The sequence below is a fragment of the Bos indicus x Bos taurus genome, chromosome 18 (assembly GCF_003369695.1).
Source record: "Bos indicus x Bos taurus breed Angus x Brahman F1 hybrid chromosome 18, Bos_hybrid_MaternalHap_v2.0, whole genome shotgun sequence".
NCBI lineage: Eukaryota > Metazoa > Chordata > Mammalia > Artiodactyla > Bovidae > Bos > Bos indicus x Bos taurus.
In genome coordinates this window covers 40679466-40695859 of record NC_040093.1, presented here as the reverse complement: position 1 = coordinate 40695859, position 16394 = coordinate 40679466, and the positions used below count along the sequence as shown (strand labels likewise).

Genomic DNA, 16394 nt, shown 5'->3' with positions numbered 1-16394 from the left:
TGGAGCCAGAGCCAGTGTGTTAGAAGCTTGAAGGCTGGAGTCAGGACTGGGTTCAAATCCTGGCTGTGCCCTCTAGCTGTTCAACCTTGGGTAAGTCACTTAACCTCTCTGTGCTTCAGTGTTCTCCTATGTGAGCTGGGAGTAATGATTGCTTCAGCCACGCGGATAACTGCCCTGAGTGTCTGGCACAGAGATGGGTGTTCCATGAATAAACACCATGATTTCCTGTAGCCCAGGAAGAGGTTAACAGGGCTTCCTTAATGGCTCAGTGGTAAAGAATCTACCGGCTAATGCAGGTTTGATCCCTGGGCTGGGAAGATCCCCTGGCAAAGGAAATGGCAACCCACTCCTGTATTCTTGCCTGGGAAATCCCAGGGACAGAGGAGCCTGGAGGGCTACAATCTGTGGGGTCACAAAAGACACCACTTAGTGACTAAACGACGACAAAGAAGGGGTGAGCTGGCTACCTGACTCTGACCCCTGTTCCCTGCTCCTTTGCTAGTACGACAGGACAGAAACTGCAATCAACAACCTCAACCCCGCTTTCTCCAAGAAGTTCGTGCTTGACTACCACTTTGAGGAGGTGCAAAAGCTCAAGTTTGCCCTGTTTGACCAGGACAAGTCAAGCATGCAGCTGGAGGAGCATGATTTCCTGGGCCAGTTCTCCTGCAGCCTGGGCACGGTGAGCCGGGCCCTCCCAAGAGGACAGAGTCCGTGCAAGCTGCCTGGCTCCTAAGGATGGAGCACCTCCTAGGGAGTCTCCTGCTGCCTGCATTCCCTGGCCCCATTTTCCACACCTGCCTCTGGAGGTGGCAACACAAATGCAGACAGCCTTGGGGGCCCGCAGGCACCAAAAGGGGGAAGGAGCCAGGTGGGCTCGAGGCTGGCCTGAAGTGCTCTCATCCCAACACTGAGCACAGTGACAAAGAGGGGTGTGGGCCCCTGTGGCCAGAGCTTCTGAGTGACAGGAGCAAGCAGGTGTGGTCTGGACTTCCTGGGGCAGGAGCATTGGACCAGCCACGAAGATACCCTTGGTCGTCCCACTTCCTCGGCTGGCTCACTGTGTGACCCTGGGCAACTTCCTTTCCTTCTTGGGGCTACGCCCCCCCCTCTGGCTCACTCTCTGGTGTGCTTATGGAAGTTGCAGGGCTAAGACTTCCTGATACAAGTTCTGGTCAGTGTTAACAGTTCTGGGCTCTAGGGCAAGCCCCTTCTGAGCCTCCTGTTTTACTTGGGAACAGTGATGACTGCTCTGCTCAGCCTATAGGGATAGTGGGTGAATAAAATGGGAACGGCTCCAGGAGGTTCTTGTGGAGACTGAAACGCCCTGGGCCTTCCAGGAAATGATGGTCAATGAAAAAAGCAAGGACCCGGCAGTGGCCTAAGAAGTGAGGTTGTGTCCCTCAGGGTCCCCACAATGTGTCTACACCCTCAAAGGGTAACGGAGCAGAGAGCTGAAGGACCAGTGGGCACAGCAGGAACCTACAAGGGGTGGGGAAACCTGCACAGGTCCTGACCCAAGCGGAAGCCGGGCCACCCCTGGTCTGGAGGGAGGGGCAGTGCAGGAAGTGGTATTGCCTGGGGCAGGGAAGAGCTGTCACCACCATGGGGACACCATGGGGCCTGACCCAAGCGGAAGCCCGGGGCACCCCTGGTCTGGAGGGAGGGGCAGTGCAGGAAGTGGTATTGCCCGGGGCCAGGGGAGAGCTGTCACCACCATGGGGACACCATGGGGCCTGACCCAAGCGGAAGCCGGGCCACCCCAGGTCTGGAGGGAGGGGCAGGCAGTGCAGGAAGTGGTATTGCCGGGGGCAGGGGAGAGCTGTCACCACCATGGGGAGGCCCCAGGACTGGAACCGAGGCCGATGATGAGCAGCAAAGCTTCAGCCTAGCCTTTCTTCCCTCCTGCTAGACCCCCACTGAGGGGAGGGGTGAACCCCCACAATCTAGAAGACAGGGGAGCCAGGTGATGTAGTCCACAGCGGCACAGAGAAGGCTGAGAGTGGAACTGGTGGGGAGAAAAAGCTAGCACAGGGACAGTAAGAACACGCTCACATCAGCACAAAGAAAAACGAGCATTTCCCCTGAGAAACAGAGAACCGTGGTGGCACACGGAGGCAGTGAGACTGGGTGTACAGAGGCGGGTGGGAGGGAGGCTTCACAGTGTGTTCCGCTTGTCCTCCCTATATTGTACTGATCCTTGAATCCTGTGTGAATGTCACTATTCAAACCATTGAAAATACATGGAAGGAGTCAGGATTTGATCCTCTCCATCAGGGATCACACTCAGAGGGAGGTGGGGGTCTCTGGATAACTCTGGGGGAGGCGGTTACTGGCCAGCCCCTCTTCAGCAGCCTCCAGAATGTGAGCCTTCCAGGAGCCTTTTCCTGGGGGCTTGCAGGTCCTCAGGAATCGGACTGCCTGAATTCCAACCCAGCTGTGAGACCTCGGACAAGTCTCAACCTCTCTGGGCCTCAGTCGCCTCAGCTGCCCAGTGGAGCTAGCAGTGGTGGCGGTCTGTCCCCCACGGCGGGGATCCCACAGGGGGAGGTTTTAACCTGCTCCTGGCATGGAGTGTTGTGCTGCGAGCAGTGCCTGTTGAGTATTTTTCTAGCACCTCTCCCTCCTCTCTCCCTCCAGATCGTCTCCAGCAAGAAGATCACTCGGCCTCTGCTGCTGATGAATGACAAGCCTGCGGGGAAGGGCTTGATTACGGTACCAGCCCCGTCCCCCGCTCTCCATGGGCACCCTCCGCCACCGCCTTCCCCACCCCCAACCGGCGCTGCCCATTGCCCTCCCCCATCAATGGGCCTCTTCACTGGCAGATAATAACCAGCTTTGTTTGGAGTAAAAAAGCCCAACTTACAACTTGGCAACAGGTCTCTTAGCAACGGGCTCCTGGCTCCACATATGATGCGTTGGGGCTGCCAAGCTGGGGGATGGAGGGGGACTACCAGGGGTCCCCACGGCGTCTCCCCGGGCTGGGCCGCTCCTACTCCTCCCTGCATCCCCTCCTGGCCCTGACCCCTGCTGTCCTCCCTTGGGGGGTCTTTCGGGAGGTTTCAGGAGCTCCTTGCCCCTCTTAGCTTGGCTCATGGCTGCAATGCGCAATGATTCCTCTGATACGCAAAGATTTGGTGATGCGCAATGATCCCTACGCTGCAGAGTGATTCTTGCGATATGCAGGCCCTTTGAGCAGATGAGCTCTTTGGTCCTCAGACTCTGGGAAGGCAGAGTCTGCTTCTACAGATGAGGGAACAGAAGTCCAGAGGAAAAAGTGCCCCGGGGCGGTTCAGCCAGTGAGCTTCTCTCCTGGCTTATCCCTCTTCAGAGCCTGTGACGCCAAGGAAACTGGCTGTGCTGGGAGGAGGAGGGCTGTACCTCTGTGTCTTCACTCATGAAGCCTTACTTGCCTGCTCTGGAACATTCCTGCCTCCCCACTGCCTGTGGAGCCGTGCATTCTGGGCTGGGAGGGACCCAGCAATCTCAGCTGTTTTTTTACCCGATTCATGACCATGGGCCTGAGTTCAGGCATACTATATTCTAAGCACGAAGTGAAAGTGTTAGTGGCTCAGTCATGTCCGACTCTTTGCAACCCCATGAACTGTATAGCCTGCTAGGCTCCTCTGTCCATGAGATTCCTGGAGTGGGTAGCCATTTCTTTCCCCAGGGAATCTTCCCCGCCCCCAACTAGGGATGGAATCCGGGTCTCCTAGACTGCAGGCAGATTCTTTACTGTGTGAGCCACCAGGGAGCACTTACCCCAGGCTGTTATCCACTGTTCTGCCACTTTGAATGTCCCCTCCCAGCCTCCTCCCACCTCTTGGGGTGCAAAACCTCCCCATTTAAGTGCCTCCACTGGTCAGCTGTCCTCCACATGGAAGCCAGCCCAGAAGGACCCCACCCAGCTGGTGTGCCCTCCCCCAGCATTTCCAGCAGCTCCCCTCCAGACCTGGGTACCCACCTCTTTTGAAATAGGGGTAATGATAGGGCCTACCCTACAGGGTTGTTGAGCAAGGTCTCAGCTGGAGGGGAGGCAGGAGCGAGGGGCCTCCAGCCTGGCCTCTGTCCCTGGTTCTCCGAGTCAAATAGCTCGTTCAGCAGGTAGGGCTATCCTAGAGGTGTGGGAGGAGAGGGAGTCCTAGCCGAGAGAGCAGTGGGGGGATGAGGAGGCCTGGCAGGCTGTTCCTCTACCCAGAACCTCTCCCCAGGGCTCTAGACCATCCCTGTGTCTGATCCCCGCTTCGTCTCCCTGCACCATCTCATGCCTGTCTTGAGCTACGTTGGGGTCACTTTCTGATTCTCAGATCCAGATAAGTTATTTAGCCCCGCTTTCCCCGAAGATGGCAACTGAGGTTTTAGGAAGACAAGAGGCTTATGCCAAGTCACATGGTACTACTTTTCCTCTCCCCGCCCCACCCCGGAGAATTGACTGCTAGGGCATCCCATGTCCACCCTGCCTGAAAGGAGGTCGGAGGAGGGAGTCTTGGAGACAGGTCTCAACCCCCAACTTTCCTCTGGCCTTGCAGATCGCTGCTCAGGAGCTGTCAGATAACCGGGTCATCACACTGAGCCTGGCGGGCAGGAAGCTGGACAAGAAGGTGAGGCAGGCAGGGGAGGGGGTTCTCCATCAAGGGGCAGCAACCCTCCCCAGCTCTGGGGTTGTATGGCCTGGGACTTCCAGCCACTGCCTTCCTTGCCCCTCCAGGGACAAGTCCGTTGCACATGGCCCTGCAGGCCACTCCGAGCTAAGACTGCTTCACCACTGAGGTAGTGAGTTTCTTATCACTTAGAGGTATTCAAGGCATGACTGGAAGCCTACTCATTAGGGCTCCCCATCTCTGTAAATGCTTGGGTCTTTACAATAACCTACAGGACCCCACCTAATGCATCCATAGCCCCCAGATTCCCTGACCTCACCCCTTCCACATTCCTTGCCTTCATTCTGTTTTAGTCAAATCAGCCTCTTCACTGTCTGGGATTAAACCAGGCACCCTCCTGCCTCAGGACCTTTGCACTTGCTGTCCCTTCTGCCTGGGATGCTTTTCGCCCTGCATTTTTTCATGACTGGCTCCTCCCTCACTTTCATCAGGCCTTTGCTTATAATGTCACCTTCTAATTAAGCCTTCCCTAAAGGACTCTGCAGTGGTCCCTAACCTTCCGTCCCCCTCCTCCTTTACCTGTCTCCTTATCACTAATTGCTGCCTAGTATATATTATTATTATTTGTGGTTGTGTGTGTTCGTTGCTGCAGGCAGGCTTTCTCTAATTGCACTGAGCGGGGGCTACTCTCTAGCTGTGGTGCTGGGCTTATCTTGTTGCGGAGCACGGGCTCTAGGTGTGTGGGCTTCAGTAGTTGCGGTGTGCAGCCTTAAGTTGCTCCATGGAATCTTTCCCGATCAGGGATCAAATTTGTGTTCCCTGCCTTGGCAGGCGGATTCTTATCCATTGGACCACCAGGGAAGTCCCAATGTATGGTATTTACTCCTTTGTTTTATGTCTCCCACCTCTTGAATGTCACTTGTTATAGAGTCCACATTTTCTTAAATGGAGTTTTAAAGAACTCTTCTGCTAGGATAATTTTGCTTTTATTTTTTCAGAATCCCACTAAAATAAATTAAAATCCCATTCTGCTGGGTACCTCCCCCTGCCCTGGAACATTCTCTCTCTGACGTCCTGCCCCACCTGAGATGCTGGAATTGTAACTTCTACAGGCTCCAGGCCTCCGGCTCTCTGAGCACAAGCTCTGGTCACCCCAGGATGGGGCGGTTTCTCCTGGGGATGCTGCTTGGTTCCAGGAGGCTGCAACCGCCAGGGTCTCTGCTGAGCCCTGCAGAGGCTGAGGGGGTGGGGCCAGCAGCTCCCGCTCCTGATGCTGGGGGTGGGGTGGGGTGGGGAGACAGCTGGGCCACACCCCCACCCCATCTGAATCCGGTAGTTATGCCTCCCTCACCCACATCCTCCCGCTTCCTCCAGGATCTCTTCGGGAAGTCGGACCCATTTCTCGAGTTTTATAAACCAGGAGATGACGGCAAGTGGATGCTGGTCCACAGGACTGAGGTGGGTGTGTAGGGCACCAGGGGTCTCTGAGCCAGTGGGCCTGCAGTCTGGCCACCCTGACAGCTCAGGATGGGACCAGGCAGGCACATTCTACAGTGCCCAGGGAAACCCCTGATGGCCCCTAAGGACTTGCTCCCTCCTCATCACGGGGGTGCTCACGTCCATCCCCAAAAGTGTGGCTGTGGGTCTCTCCACCTTGCCCTCCCCCTGTCCCATTGGGTTGGCCCGATCCCAGAGCACTGCCACCCCTGGGTCCCAGCTCACCCCTACCCCCTCACTGTCGTGCAGGTGATCAAGTACACACTGGACCCCGTGTGGAAGCCATTCACCGTGCCCTTGGTGTCCCTGTGTGATGGGGACATGGAGAAACCCATCCAGGTGAGTGAGGGGGGCTGTGGGAATCCTGCTGTCCACCTTGCCAGCTCTGGCCTCACGGTCACCTGAGGCTTCCTGGGGATGCCTTGGCAAAGCTCTTTCTTATTAAGATGGAAAAAGAACCCATGGTGGGGAGGGGCAAGAGACCTGAGTCCTTGTCCCAGGTCTGCCTGACTCTCTGACTGATCTGGGCAGGGCCTTCATCTCTGGGAACCTCTTGTTTAAAATGGGAACAGAGTGACTGCCCTGTTCTTCCCGGAGGGCTGTGTGCTGCTCGTTAAGCTAATGAATGCAGAATCACCTTGGAAACAACCAAGTGTTGTCGCTGTGATGAAGATGGTGATTGCTAGTCTCTAAAAGCCCTCAGTCCTTGGGGCCGGGTCTGAGAGCAGACAGGGTGGAGCAAGGCAGCAAGGCCGTGTAGGGACCCCCAGAGGGGCACCAGGAAACTGGGTTCTGGTCCTGGCTGTCCTGCTGCCACTGTAAGACTTTGGGCCAGTGGTTCCCACTTAGAGCCTCGGTTTACCCATCAGTACAATGGGTACAGTAATTCCTGCCCTCCTTCTAGGAGTGTAATGGCAGCTAAGTTAGCATATCAAGCTGGGACTTTTGTGCCCATCTCAGGAAAAGAAGTACAAGTCTAGGGAGGACTCCAGGCCATGGCCCATGAGGCCAAGTGGGCCACAACCCAAGATAGAGTAGCAGCCCAGTGTCAGGTGTGTGGGGTGTGCAGCTTCCTGCACCAGAGGGAGGAATCTCCATTACTGGAGTGAACACCCTTTCTCCTCTTCCCAGCAATCATGGAAGGCTTCCTGTAGGAGGCAGTTCAGGAGCTACAGTCATCACCCCAAGCCAGGTAGTCAGATCTAGAGAGGGAGAGGGAGGCACCACCACTCCAAAAAAAGACATGGGGTTTGCTCAGGAAACTGAGAGGAGCTGTGAGTGCCTGCTGTAGGCAGCTCTGGGGTGACCTTGCTGGACCCACTGCAGGTTATGTGCTATGACTACGACAATGATGGGGGCCACGACTTCATCGGTGAGTTCCAGACCTCGGTGTCACAGATGTGTGAAGCTCGTGACGGTGTCCCGGTAAGATGTGCACAAGGGCATGACCCCAAGACCTCCATAGGGGACGCGGAAGGGGCAGGAGTTTTTGAATCAGGGGCAGACAGGGGCTCAGATCCCACCTCTCTGTCTTATGACCTTGAGCAAGACATTCACTCTCTCTGAGACTCAGTTTCCCCATCTGTCAAGTGGAGGCAAAAGAGTAGAGTGGGAATTACATGAGATTATACAGGTGAAGTGCATAGTGAGCCCTCGGGAGCTATCCATTTGACTCCAGGCATGAGCTGGAGCCCATGGGTGGCAGGACCAGCTCTGGGAGGCATGAGCCCAGGGTGGCAGGAACCAGTTCTGGGAGGGCTTCCTGGAGGAGGTGTGCTAACCCTTGGTCAACGCTGTAGAATAGGTTCTGGGGCCCAGGGGAGGGTCAGTCCCTGCAGAAGCCCCAGGCTGAGCTCTTTCTCCTCCTGTGTTGCACAGCGGGAGTTTGAGTGTATCAACCCCAAGAAGCAAAAGAAGAAGAAGAACTATAAAAACTCAGGGGTGATTATCCTGCGTTCCTGCAAGGTGAGCCAGCCTGGGTGGGCGTGGTGCAGGGGCAAGGTTTGGGGTCACCAGAGAGATGTCAGTGCAGAAGAGAGAGAGCACTAGGTGTGGAGCCAGCAAGTGAAGGGAAGGGAAAGTTGCTCCGTCGTGTCCAACTCAGTTTGCGACCCCAGGAACTATACAGTCCATGGAATTCTCTAGGCTAGAATACTGGAGTGGGTAGCCTTTCCCTTCTCCAGGAGATCTTCCCAACCCAGGAATCGAACCCAGATCTCCCCCATTGCAGGTGGATTCTTTACCAGATGAGCCACAAGGGAAGCCCAAGAATACTGGAGTGGGTGGGTAGTGGAGCCAGCAAGGCCTGGGTTCAAATCCTGGTTCTGCCAGTTCTGTCCTGGCTCTGAGACCTTTTGAGCTTAACCTCACTAGGCCTCAGTCTGCTCATCTGTGGAATGGAAATGTTAACATGATTAAGCATATAAAGTCTTATATCCTGTTCCTGTGCCAAAGTCAAGGAGGGCATGAGATGACCTTCCAGGGTCTCCTGGTTGGAGGGTAACTGTTGTTGTTTAGTTGCTCAGTTGTGTCCAGCTCTTCACCACCTCATGAACTGCAGTCCTCTGTCCATGGGATTCTCCCAGCAAGAATACTGGAGTGGGTTGCCATTTCCTCCTCCAGGGGATTTTCCCGACCCAGGGATGGAACCAGCGTCTCCTGCACTGGCAGGGGTATTCTTTACCAGTGAGCCACCAGGGAGGCCCAGGGTAACTGTAGGGAGTTGCTTTTCCCCAGGCTTGTCCCCTGCGTGTTCAGCATCAGAGGGGGAGAGAACACTGGGCCGGCACACCCTATCCCCTCGCAGTGACATTAGTGAGGGCTCAGGTTCCTGCCCTGTGGTGTAACTGGGGCCACCGGGGCCCACAGTGATGATGTTCACACCACTGTGGCCAGGCTGAGGCCAGGGGCCGGGCCCCCGGATGTCTGGTGGCCACATGTCTGCTGGAATCGGGTGGGATGTTAAGGAAGGCAGCACCGGCCAGGGCATCAGGAGCCCGGAACACCGGGCTTGAAGGTCCCCGTCACTTGCTCTACCAGCTGGCCGCCCCCACGCCTCAGTTTCCTCACCTGGAGACTAAGATGTACGTGAGCGTCAGTGCGGTCACAACGCAGCAGAACCCTGTGGCAGTGAAGCTGGTGGGTTGCAACATCGTGATTTCAGGTCCTTGTTTCTGAAACTTGTGTCACTCACATCCCCCTTCTGGATTTCTGGCACCCGCCTTATTATTTTTTGTATTCAGCCCCCCACCTCCTCCCATTTTGGTGTTTTTTTTTTACTTAAAAACATTTATTTTGCAAGGAAGCCTTCTAATGTCACCAATATTGGAAGGCCAGTATCCTTTGCCAAAAGGAGACAAAGACCATCCAAACTATGTTTAACAGCTTTAGTAATTTACAGCAGAAGGTCTTGATCCGGTGGCCTGGCCTCTCCCTGTTCCAAGTCGAGGTGGGTAAGAGCTAGAGAGACTTAGGGACCAAATGGCAACACATTGAGGCTTTCTTTATCATGTAATTGGGCTTTGCAGGTGGCTCAGCAGTAAAGAATCCACCTGCCAGTGCAGGAGACGAGGGTTCAATCCCCGGGTGTGGAAGATTCCCTGGAGGAGGGCACAGCAACTCACTCCAGTATTCTTGCCAGGGAAATCCCATGGACAGAGGAGTTTGGTGGGCTGCAGTCCATGGGGTCACAAAGCCTCAGACATGACTTAGTGACTAAACAGCAGCTGTCATATAATTGGTAGTTGTTACTGACTTTAGGCCCTGGGACACTGTCTGGACTTATCGTGCATCTGTGTGTGTACAGATGTTCCACCAACTGGGAACCGTTGCTCCATTGTTACAGCAGGATTTGGGTTCTGCGGTAATCAGATCAGGTGCATCTGCTTTTTGCGGCCTCCTTGACCACCATCTGGGCCCAGAGCGACAGCTCCCCAAAGGTTGTTTGTGGAGAGCATGGCCAAGTGAGGGCCAGCCCTCAGGTGTGGGGTGGGGGCCCACTGACCTCTCTGATTCCTTCCAGATAACCCGGGACTACTCCTTCCTGGACTACATCCTGGGAGGCTGCCAGCTCATGTTCACCGTAAGGTTTTCCACCACCCTACCCCACGCCACCTCTCCCCTCCCCAGTGAGGATCCTCCTGAAGGGCTTGAGCTACGACTTCAGCAGGAGCGACTTGGGATAGACTTCAGGAAGGACTTTCCCAGGGCATGGGCTGTGTCTGGCCCAGAGGAGAGGGTATGGGTGGATGGGTCTGAGTCAGGGTTTTGCTGCAGGTCAGAGCCTGGATGCTCAGCCCTGAGCATCACTGGTTAGGCTACACTTCTTCAGGAGGGAAAAAAAGCCAGTTCTTTCCCCTTTCCCTTCCTACCTTATCTGCTGCACCCTTCCCCTTGCTCACTCAGCTCTGTCCACACTGATCCTCACTGCTCCCCCACGCACCAGCTCAGCTCTGCTCCATCTTGGGGCTTTGTGTTTGCTGTTTCTCCTGCCTGGAACACTCTTCCCCAGAACCTTCTTGTGTCTGCTGCCCTGCAGGCCGTGACACAGGTCACCTCCGCCCAGGCCTCCTATTCCTCTCCGTCCCGTCTCCTGTTTTAGTAACTTTAGGGCACATGCCACTCTGAAATTTTCTCAAGTATTTTTTTTTTTAATTTTCTTCTTACTTTTTGGCCACACCACGTGGCATGTGGGATCTTAGTTCCCCGACCAGGGATCAAACCCACACCCCCTGCAGTGGATTCTCAAGTATATTTCACTGTCCCTGCCCCACTAGTGACTGTGAGTGTCCTGAGTGCGGGGCTGCTGTTTTGTTTCCTCTCCACCCTCGAGGTATCACTCAGTACCCAGCATGTAGCACATGCTTAGTAAATACTCACTGAGAGAATGAATGGTCGCTCTGCCAGTGGCCTAGAGTGTATGCCCCAGACTTGTCCCATTCCTCACCCGAAGGGAAGCCTCAGGACCAGGGGAGAACCTGCTGGGGTCCTATACTCTGCCCACTTCCCACCTAGCCTCTCTGCTCTCCATCACCACCTCTAGACCCCATGGGGGCTGGAAGTCATCTGCAGGACTCTTAGGAGGCAGGGGGTTGGTCTTGTTGACCTATAACCCTGCTAGCTGTCATAGCCCCCCTACCCTGCAGAGAGCCCAGGCCCTGCTATTCCTCCTGTGTGCCTGTGTTCACTCTGCAGACGATACCAAGCACCTCCTGTGTGCCAGGCTCCAGGCTGTGCCCCTGCAGTGGTCCCTGGCTGATCCCAACTGAGTCCTCGGGTGGCCATCTCATGCCTTGGGTCCCTCTCTGGCCTTGCCCAACCCCTCCTTGCTCCCATCCAGAGGCTGGGTTGGAAACCCTCAGGGCTGAGAGAGCAGGTGGAACTCAGTATCCTGCCCATCTGCCAGTCTCAGTCCATGTGGGGCACCTGCCTGGTGCTCTGTGCCCCACCGTGGACCTGGCTCTGGAACCATGCATCTTACCTGCAGTGAGCACCCAGTGTGACTAGATGTGCAGGCACTGCCCTACCAGCCAGCCCCAGGTCCTGGTGCCCCTTGGTGATCTGAGGGACAATGGGGAGATGGCCTGGTGTGGGGGAGAGGTGTCTGGGAAGGTTTCAGTGGGGCAGTGGCGTCTGAATTGGGCCTGAAAATTGGAGGAGAATGAAAAAATGGCCTGGCTGTTCGGGTAGAGGGAACCTCATGAATGAAGGCCTGGAAATGGAACTGTGACAGGGAAAAGGTTTGGGGCTGTACGTTGGTTTTATATCACATCTAGGCAGTAGACTTTATGCTCTGGCAATAGGGAGCCACAGATGGCATTAGAGCCAGAGGAGTAACATGGTCAGTTTCCAGGTTTGGGACCATCTTATGGAAGGGGGGCCAGGGTGGGGTGATGAGTGGGGCTTCCCATGTTCCATCAGTCTCTCTGTTCCCTGGAGGCAAGATAGGGAGCTGGGGTCTCTGGCCTTTTCCTGCAGGTTGGGATAGACTTCACAGCCTCCAATGGAAACCCCCTCGACCCTTCCTCTTTGCACTATATCAACCCCATGGGCACCAACGAATATTTGTCGGCCATCTGGGCGGTTGGGCAGATCATTCAGGACTATGACAGGTATGCTTATGAAGGGCTGTGATGGTCGGCTTGGGCTCCATCCATTCCAGGAAGCTCAGCTGTCAAAGCTAGAAGGGACCCAGAGATCATCAAACCTAGGAATGGGTAGCTCAGGACATGTATGTCCTGTGGCAGACGTTGCTAATCAACTGCTGATCTCTTACCAGCTAGTCCTAGCTCCATCCTGAGATCCTTCTCCACACCGTACACCACGTAGCCAGTAAGAAAACGGGTCAAGACAGAAAATGAAACTCATTTGCTCTTGCTGCAACCTCCACTGTTAGAGCTAGAGAAGAACAGGCCTAGGGTGTGGGGAGAGAATTTATCACACAGATCAGGGAACTGGAACCCAGACATTCCGATTCCTGCACCTGCCCCCTAATGGCCTAACAGTCTCACTCCTGTGGGAAACTTCAGAGGGGCAGTGTGCCTGCATAGGCCCTCAGCCCGTGACCATGCCTCCTAGAGATCTTTGGATGGGAGGACAGTGGAGAGTCAGTAAAGGAGAGCTGTATAGAGGGTGTGACCACTGACAGGATGGGCCACATGCAAAGTTGAGAGGGCCTTGGAGTATCCAGAAGTCGCTTGAGGGTCGTGGTGTCATTTTTACAGATGGTGTTTCTCGGAACGTCCAGGTGAGAGGGTGGAATGACCAGGAGGCCAATACATGGGAAGTGGGTCCTTGAGATTTGACAGGCACAAGAGCAGGCTTGGGAAGTCTGTCTGCACTTGACCTTCTTGAGAGAGGCACCCTGAGGACCAGCTTCTGACTCCTGGGAGCTCAGGGTCTAAGCGGTGGCTGTGACCCCAGGCCACATTAAGAGAGATACAGCAAGCAGAGCAAGGGAGATGGAAGTCCCCACCTGCATCTTTGGGTGGGGAAGCCTACCATTGCTGCTCCAGAGACCATTGTATCCATCTGCCCAGACCCTTGTATTCGCTGGGCTGTCTCATGTGCATTCAGATGCAACTGGACACCTGTGCCACTCACTGAAAACCCTTTGCTTCCTTTATTTCCCTCATCTCCCCCATCATTCCTTCAGGAAATCCTTTCATAATGTACTTGAATCCAACCTCTTCTCCCTGCTCCATGGCCACCAACCTGTTTGAGCCACCATCACCTCCTGCCCAGAGTGATTGAGTCAGCAGCCTCCTCACTGGTCTCCCTGTTTCTGCCCTAGCCCCTGACAGTTGGTTCTTCACGTGGCAGCCACAGGTTTCCTCAGTAAATACATGCTGAATGAACAGATGAGACAGGGTCCCTGTGCTCAGGGAGTTCCCACTCGAGGAAGAAGACAGGAAATCACTGCAGGTCCCAGAGACCAGTTTATGTGTGAGGCAGGAGCTACGGACGCACCAAAGAGGGAGGCATCCTGGGGTCTCAGGGAAACCCACAGAGAGGCGGGGCCGTTTGAATTGGGCCTTAGAGGATGAGTAGGAGTTTGCCACAGGGAAGAGACTGGGGAGAGGTATTTCAAGAAGGGGTGCAACATGGCTGAAGTTGAAATCTAAAGACGCCCTATGTGTTTGGGGAAGAGCGAGTAGCCAGTGACCGGGAGTGGGGAATGAGGGAGCGCTGGTAGAAGAGACTAGACTCTTGGACTAGATGAGGAAAGGTCTTGAATGCCAAGTCAGTGTTTTCACTTTAGAATTTTTCCCAGTCATAAAAGGGAGGCAAAGAGACAGCCAGTACATTTCAATTGCTTCGTGACTGGTTTAGTGGTCGCCAAGGTCCCAGTTTGAGAAGGATCTCAACAAGGCACTCAGGCCCATTGGTTAGAAGTGCTGTGGTTGATTAGCAATGTCTGCCATAGGTGTAGATGGGGGTGACGCCTCTAATTCACCATATACCCAGAAGTGGGTTTGGAGATCATTCAAACAGAGCTTTTTCTAGAGGTGGTGAGCTTCTTTTTTTTTTGTCTGTGGAAACGTGTACAGTAGTGTGGGCCCAGCCCTGGGGAGGGAGTGGGGAGGGTGAGCGTGGACAGAGGAGGCCCCTGCCTGGTTGTCTCACAGTAATGGTTTTTTTTTCTCTTTTCTCTGATTAGTGATAAGATGTTTCCAGCTCTGGGCTTTGGGGCACAGTTACCCCCAGACTGGAAGGTAAGTGGAGCCAGATTGTTTCCTTTTGGCTGAGATGAGGTTTCTGTGTATGGCCTCTCTGGAATCTGCCTTGGAAAGGCTGGGCTGCGGCCTACCTTCCCTGACTTCTCATGTTTATCCCAAACCCACACTCATTTCTCGTCTTGAACCTCACACAGGTAGTAGAGCTAGAACAGGGAATAAGTTATCCTATCAACTCCCTGGCACCCAGTCATGTAGGGGAACATGCTATCAGATAAATAGGTTAAGTATGTCCCTCATACTGCTTAGGGCTTCCCTGGTGGCTCAGTACTAAAGAACTCACCTGCTAATGCAGGAGATACAGGTTCAATCCCTGGGTCAGGAAGATCCCTTGGAGTAGAGATTGGCTACCCACTCCAGTATTCTTGACTAGGAAACCCCATGGACAGAGGAGCCTGGCGGGTTACAGTCCATGGGGTCGCAGAGTAAAACAACAAATATTGCCTAGGACATACTTATACTAAAGAATTATCCATTATATATCTGAAATTCAAATTGAACTGGGCATTGTATACTCTGTCTGGCAGCCCTAAAGACAGGCAGTGTCATCAGTGCTAAGATGGGGCAGCAGTCCCTAGAGGAGGGCCCCAACCTGGCCTGGGGGTATCAGGGAAGGCTTCCTGGAGGAGGCAAGGTCTAAACTAAGAAGGGAAGGGAGAGTAGGAATTTGCAGAGTGACTTGAAGTGGTGGTGTGGCAGGTAGTGTGTTCAGGGCAGAGAGAAGAGCCTGTGCAAAGTCTGGGAGATAGAGGGAGCAGGGTGAGTTGGAGGAACTGAAAGAAGGTGGGCGTGGTGAACTCTCCATGGAAGATGGGCAGGATAGAGAGAGATGCGTCTGAAGAGGTGGGGAGCCAGGCATGCAGCGAGCTATGAGTGGGTCTACGTGCTGTTGGCACTCTGAAGGCCCACTCTGGCTGCTGAGTGGGAGCTGGCTGGGGTGATGCTGGGCAGAATGGAGGGATGGAGAGAAGGGGCATTATCCATCTCTGGTGAAAAACAACAGAGGCTCAGTGACTTGTCCAAGGACATCTTCATAACAGGAAGCCTGAATTTCAGCTGGTGGACTCTCAAATCTGTTCTCAGAATGTGCTACCTTACTGATGAGAAGCCTAGGGGTGTGAGCACAGAGGGCTCCTAAATCTACATTATGTCTCAGCCAGTGCCCTCTCTCACCTGCCATCCTGTACCATGTGCTGTTTCCACTGAGTATTCCCCTCTCGTCCCCTCCAGGGAGGGCAGTTTTCAGCTAGAACTTCAGGGAGTGGCTCTGTGGCGTGCTGGCCATCGTGTGGCAGGGGACAGGATCCTGTGGGGCCAAAGCTGGGCCTCTGAGCAGACACAGTGATGCCGCTGGGGGGAGGGCAGGCTGGTGCGGCCAGGCCCGGCATGAGCTCGTTGCTAGGAAACCAGCCAGCTTTCAAAGAACTCTGGCTGAATGAGATGTTTTCTTGCGCAAAAAGCCTCCTTGGAAATGTCATAGGGCAACTCTGGGGAGGGTGGGCGTGGCCAGGCCGGAGTGCCCAGCGGTGCCAGGAGGGCTGCTGGGGCGAGGCATGGAAAGGGCAATGCTCTCCCCTCCTCCCCTTGCTGCTGGAGCAGGCCAGGTCTGCCTCCCAGGCCCTTACCTTCCCTCTCAGCTAACTTGCCGTGTCCTGCCACGTGAAACTTCCTTTGGTCGTTCCCACCTCAGGGCCTTTGCACGTGGTCTTCCCCTGGCCTTTGGCCCCCTTTCACCGACTTCCCATGCTAGCCTCAGGTCATTTCCTCTAGGAAGACTACCTCAGGCCCCTCCTGCCTGCCCTGGCATCGTCATCCAGCACTTTGTGGGCACTCTGTGCTGGTTTGCTCATTGTCTCAGGGAGGCTCAATGCTCGGGGAAGGCTCTTGGTTTCCTTCTTGCTGTGTCGGGCTCCAGGCACACACACGGTGTGCAGTATGTGACTGTGGACAGTAAATTTGGGGTCTGGTGGGCTGAGCAGACAGAGGTGTTGGTTCTCTGAGTGGGAGGTTGGAAGGAGCCAGAAGAAGCATGTGACTCAGACGTCTACCCTCAGGACCTCAG

At 54.8% G+C, this 16394-nt stretch overlaps 1 protein-coding gene across 1 annotated transcript in view; it reads left to right on the top strand.

The window, feature by feature from the left end:
* The window catches only part of CPNE2 (copine 2), a 55240-nt gene that overhangs the window by 25518 nt on the left and 13328 nt on the right, over positions 1 to 16394 (top strand). Inside the window, exons 3-12 of the mRNA XM_027516483.1 lie at positions 503 to 682; positions 2641 to 2715; positions 4530 to 4601; positions 5976 to 6059; positions 6348 to 6437; positions 7425 to 7523; positions 7977 to 8063; positions 10120 to 10179; positions 12075 to 12208; positions 14257 to 14311. Coding sequence (XP_027372284.1) covers positions 503 to 682; positions 2641 to 2715; positions 4530 to 4601; positions 5976 to 6059; positions 6348 to 6437; positions 7425 to 7523; positions 7977 to 8063; positions 10120 to 10179; positions 12075 to 12208; positions 14257 to 14311 — 936 coding nt within the window. The remainder of the gene's footprint in view (positions 1 to 502; positions 683 to 2640; positions 2716 to 4529; positions 4602 to 5975; positions 6060 to 6347; positions 6438 to 7424; positions 7524 to 7976; positions 8064 to 10119; positions 10180 to 12074; positions 12209 to 14256; positions 14312 to 16394) is intronic.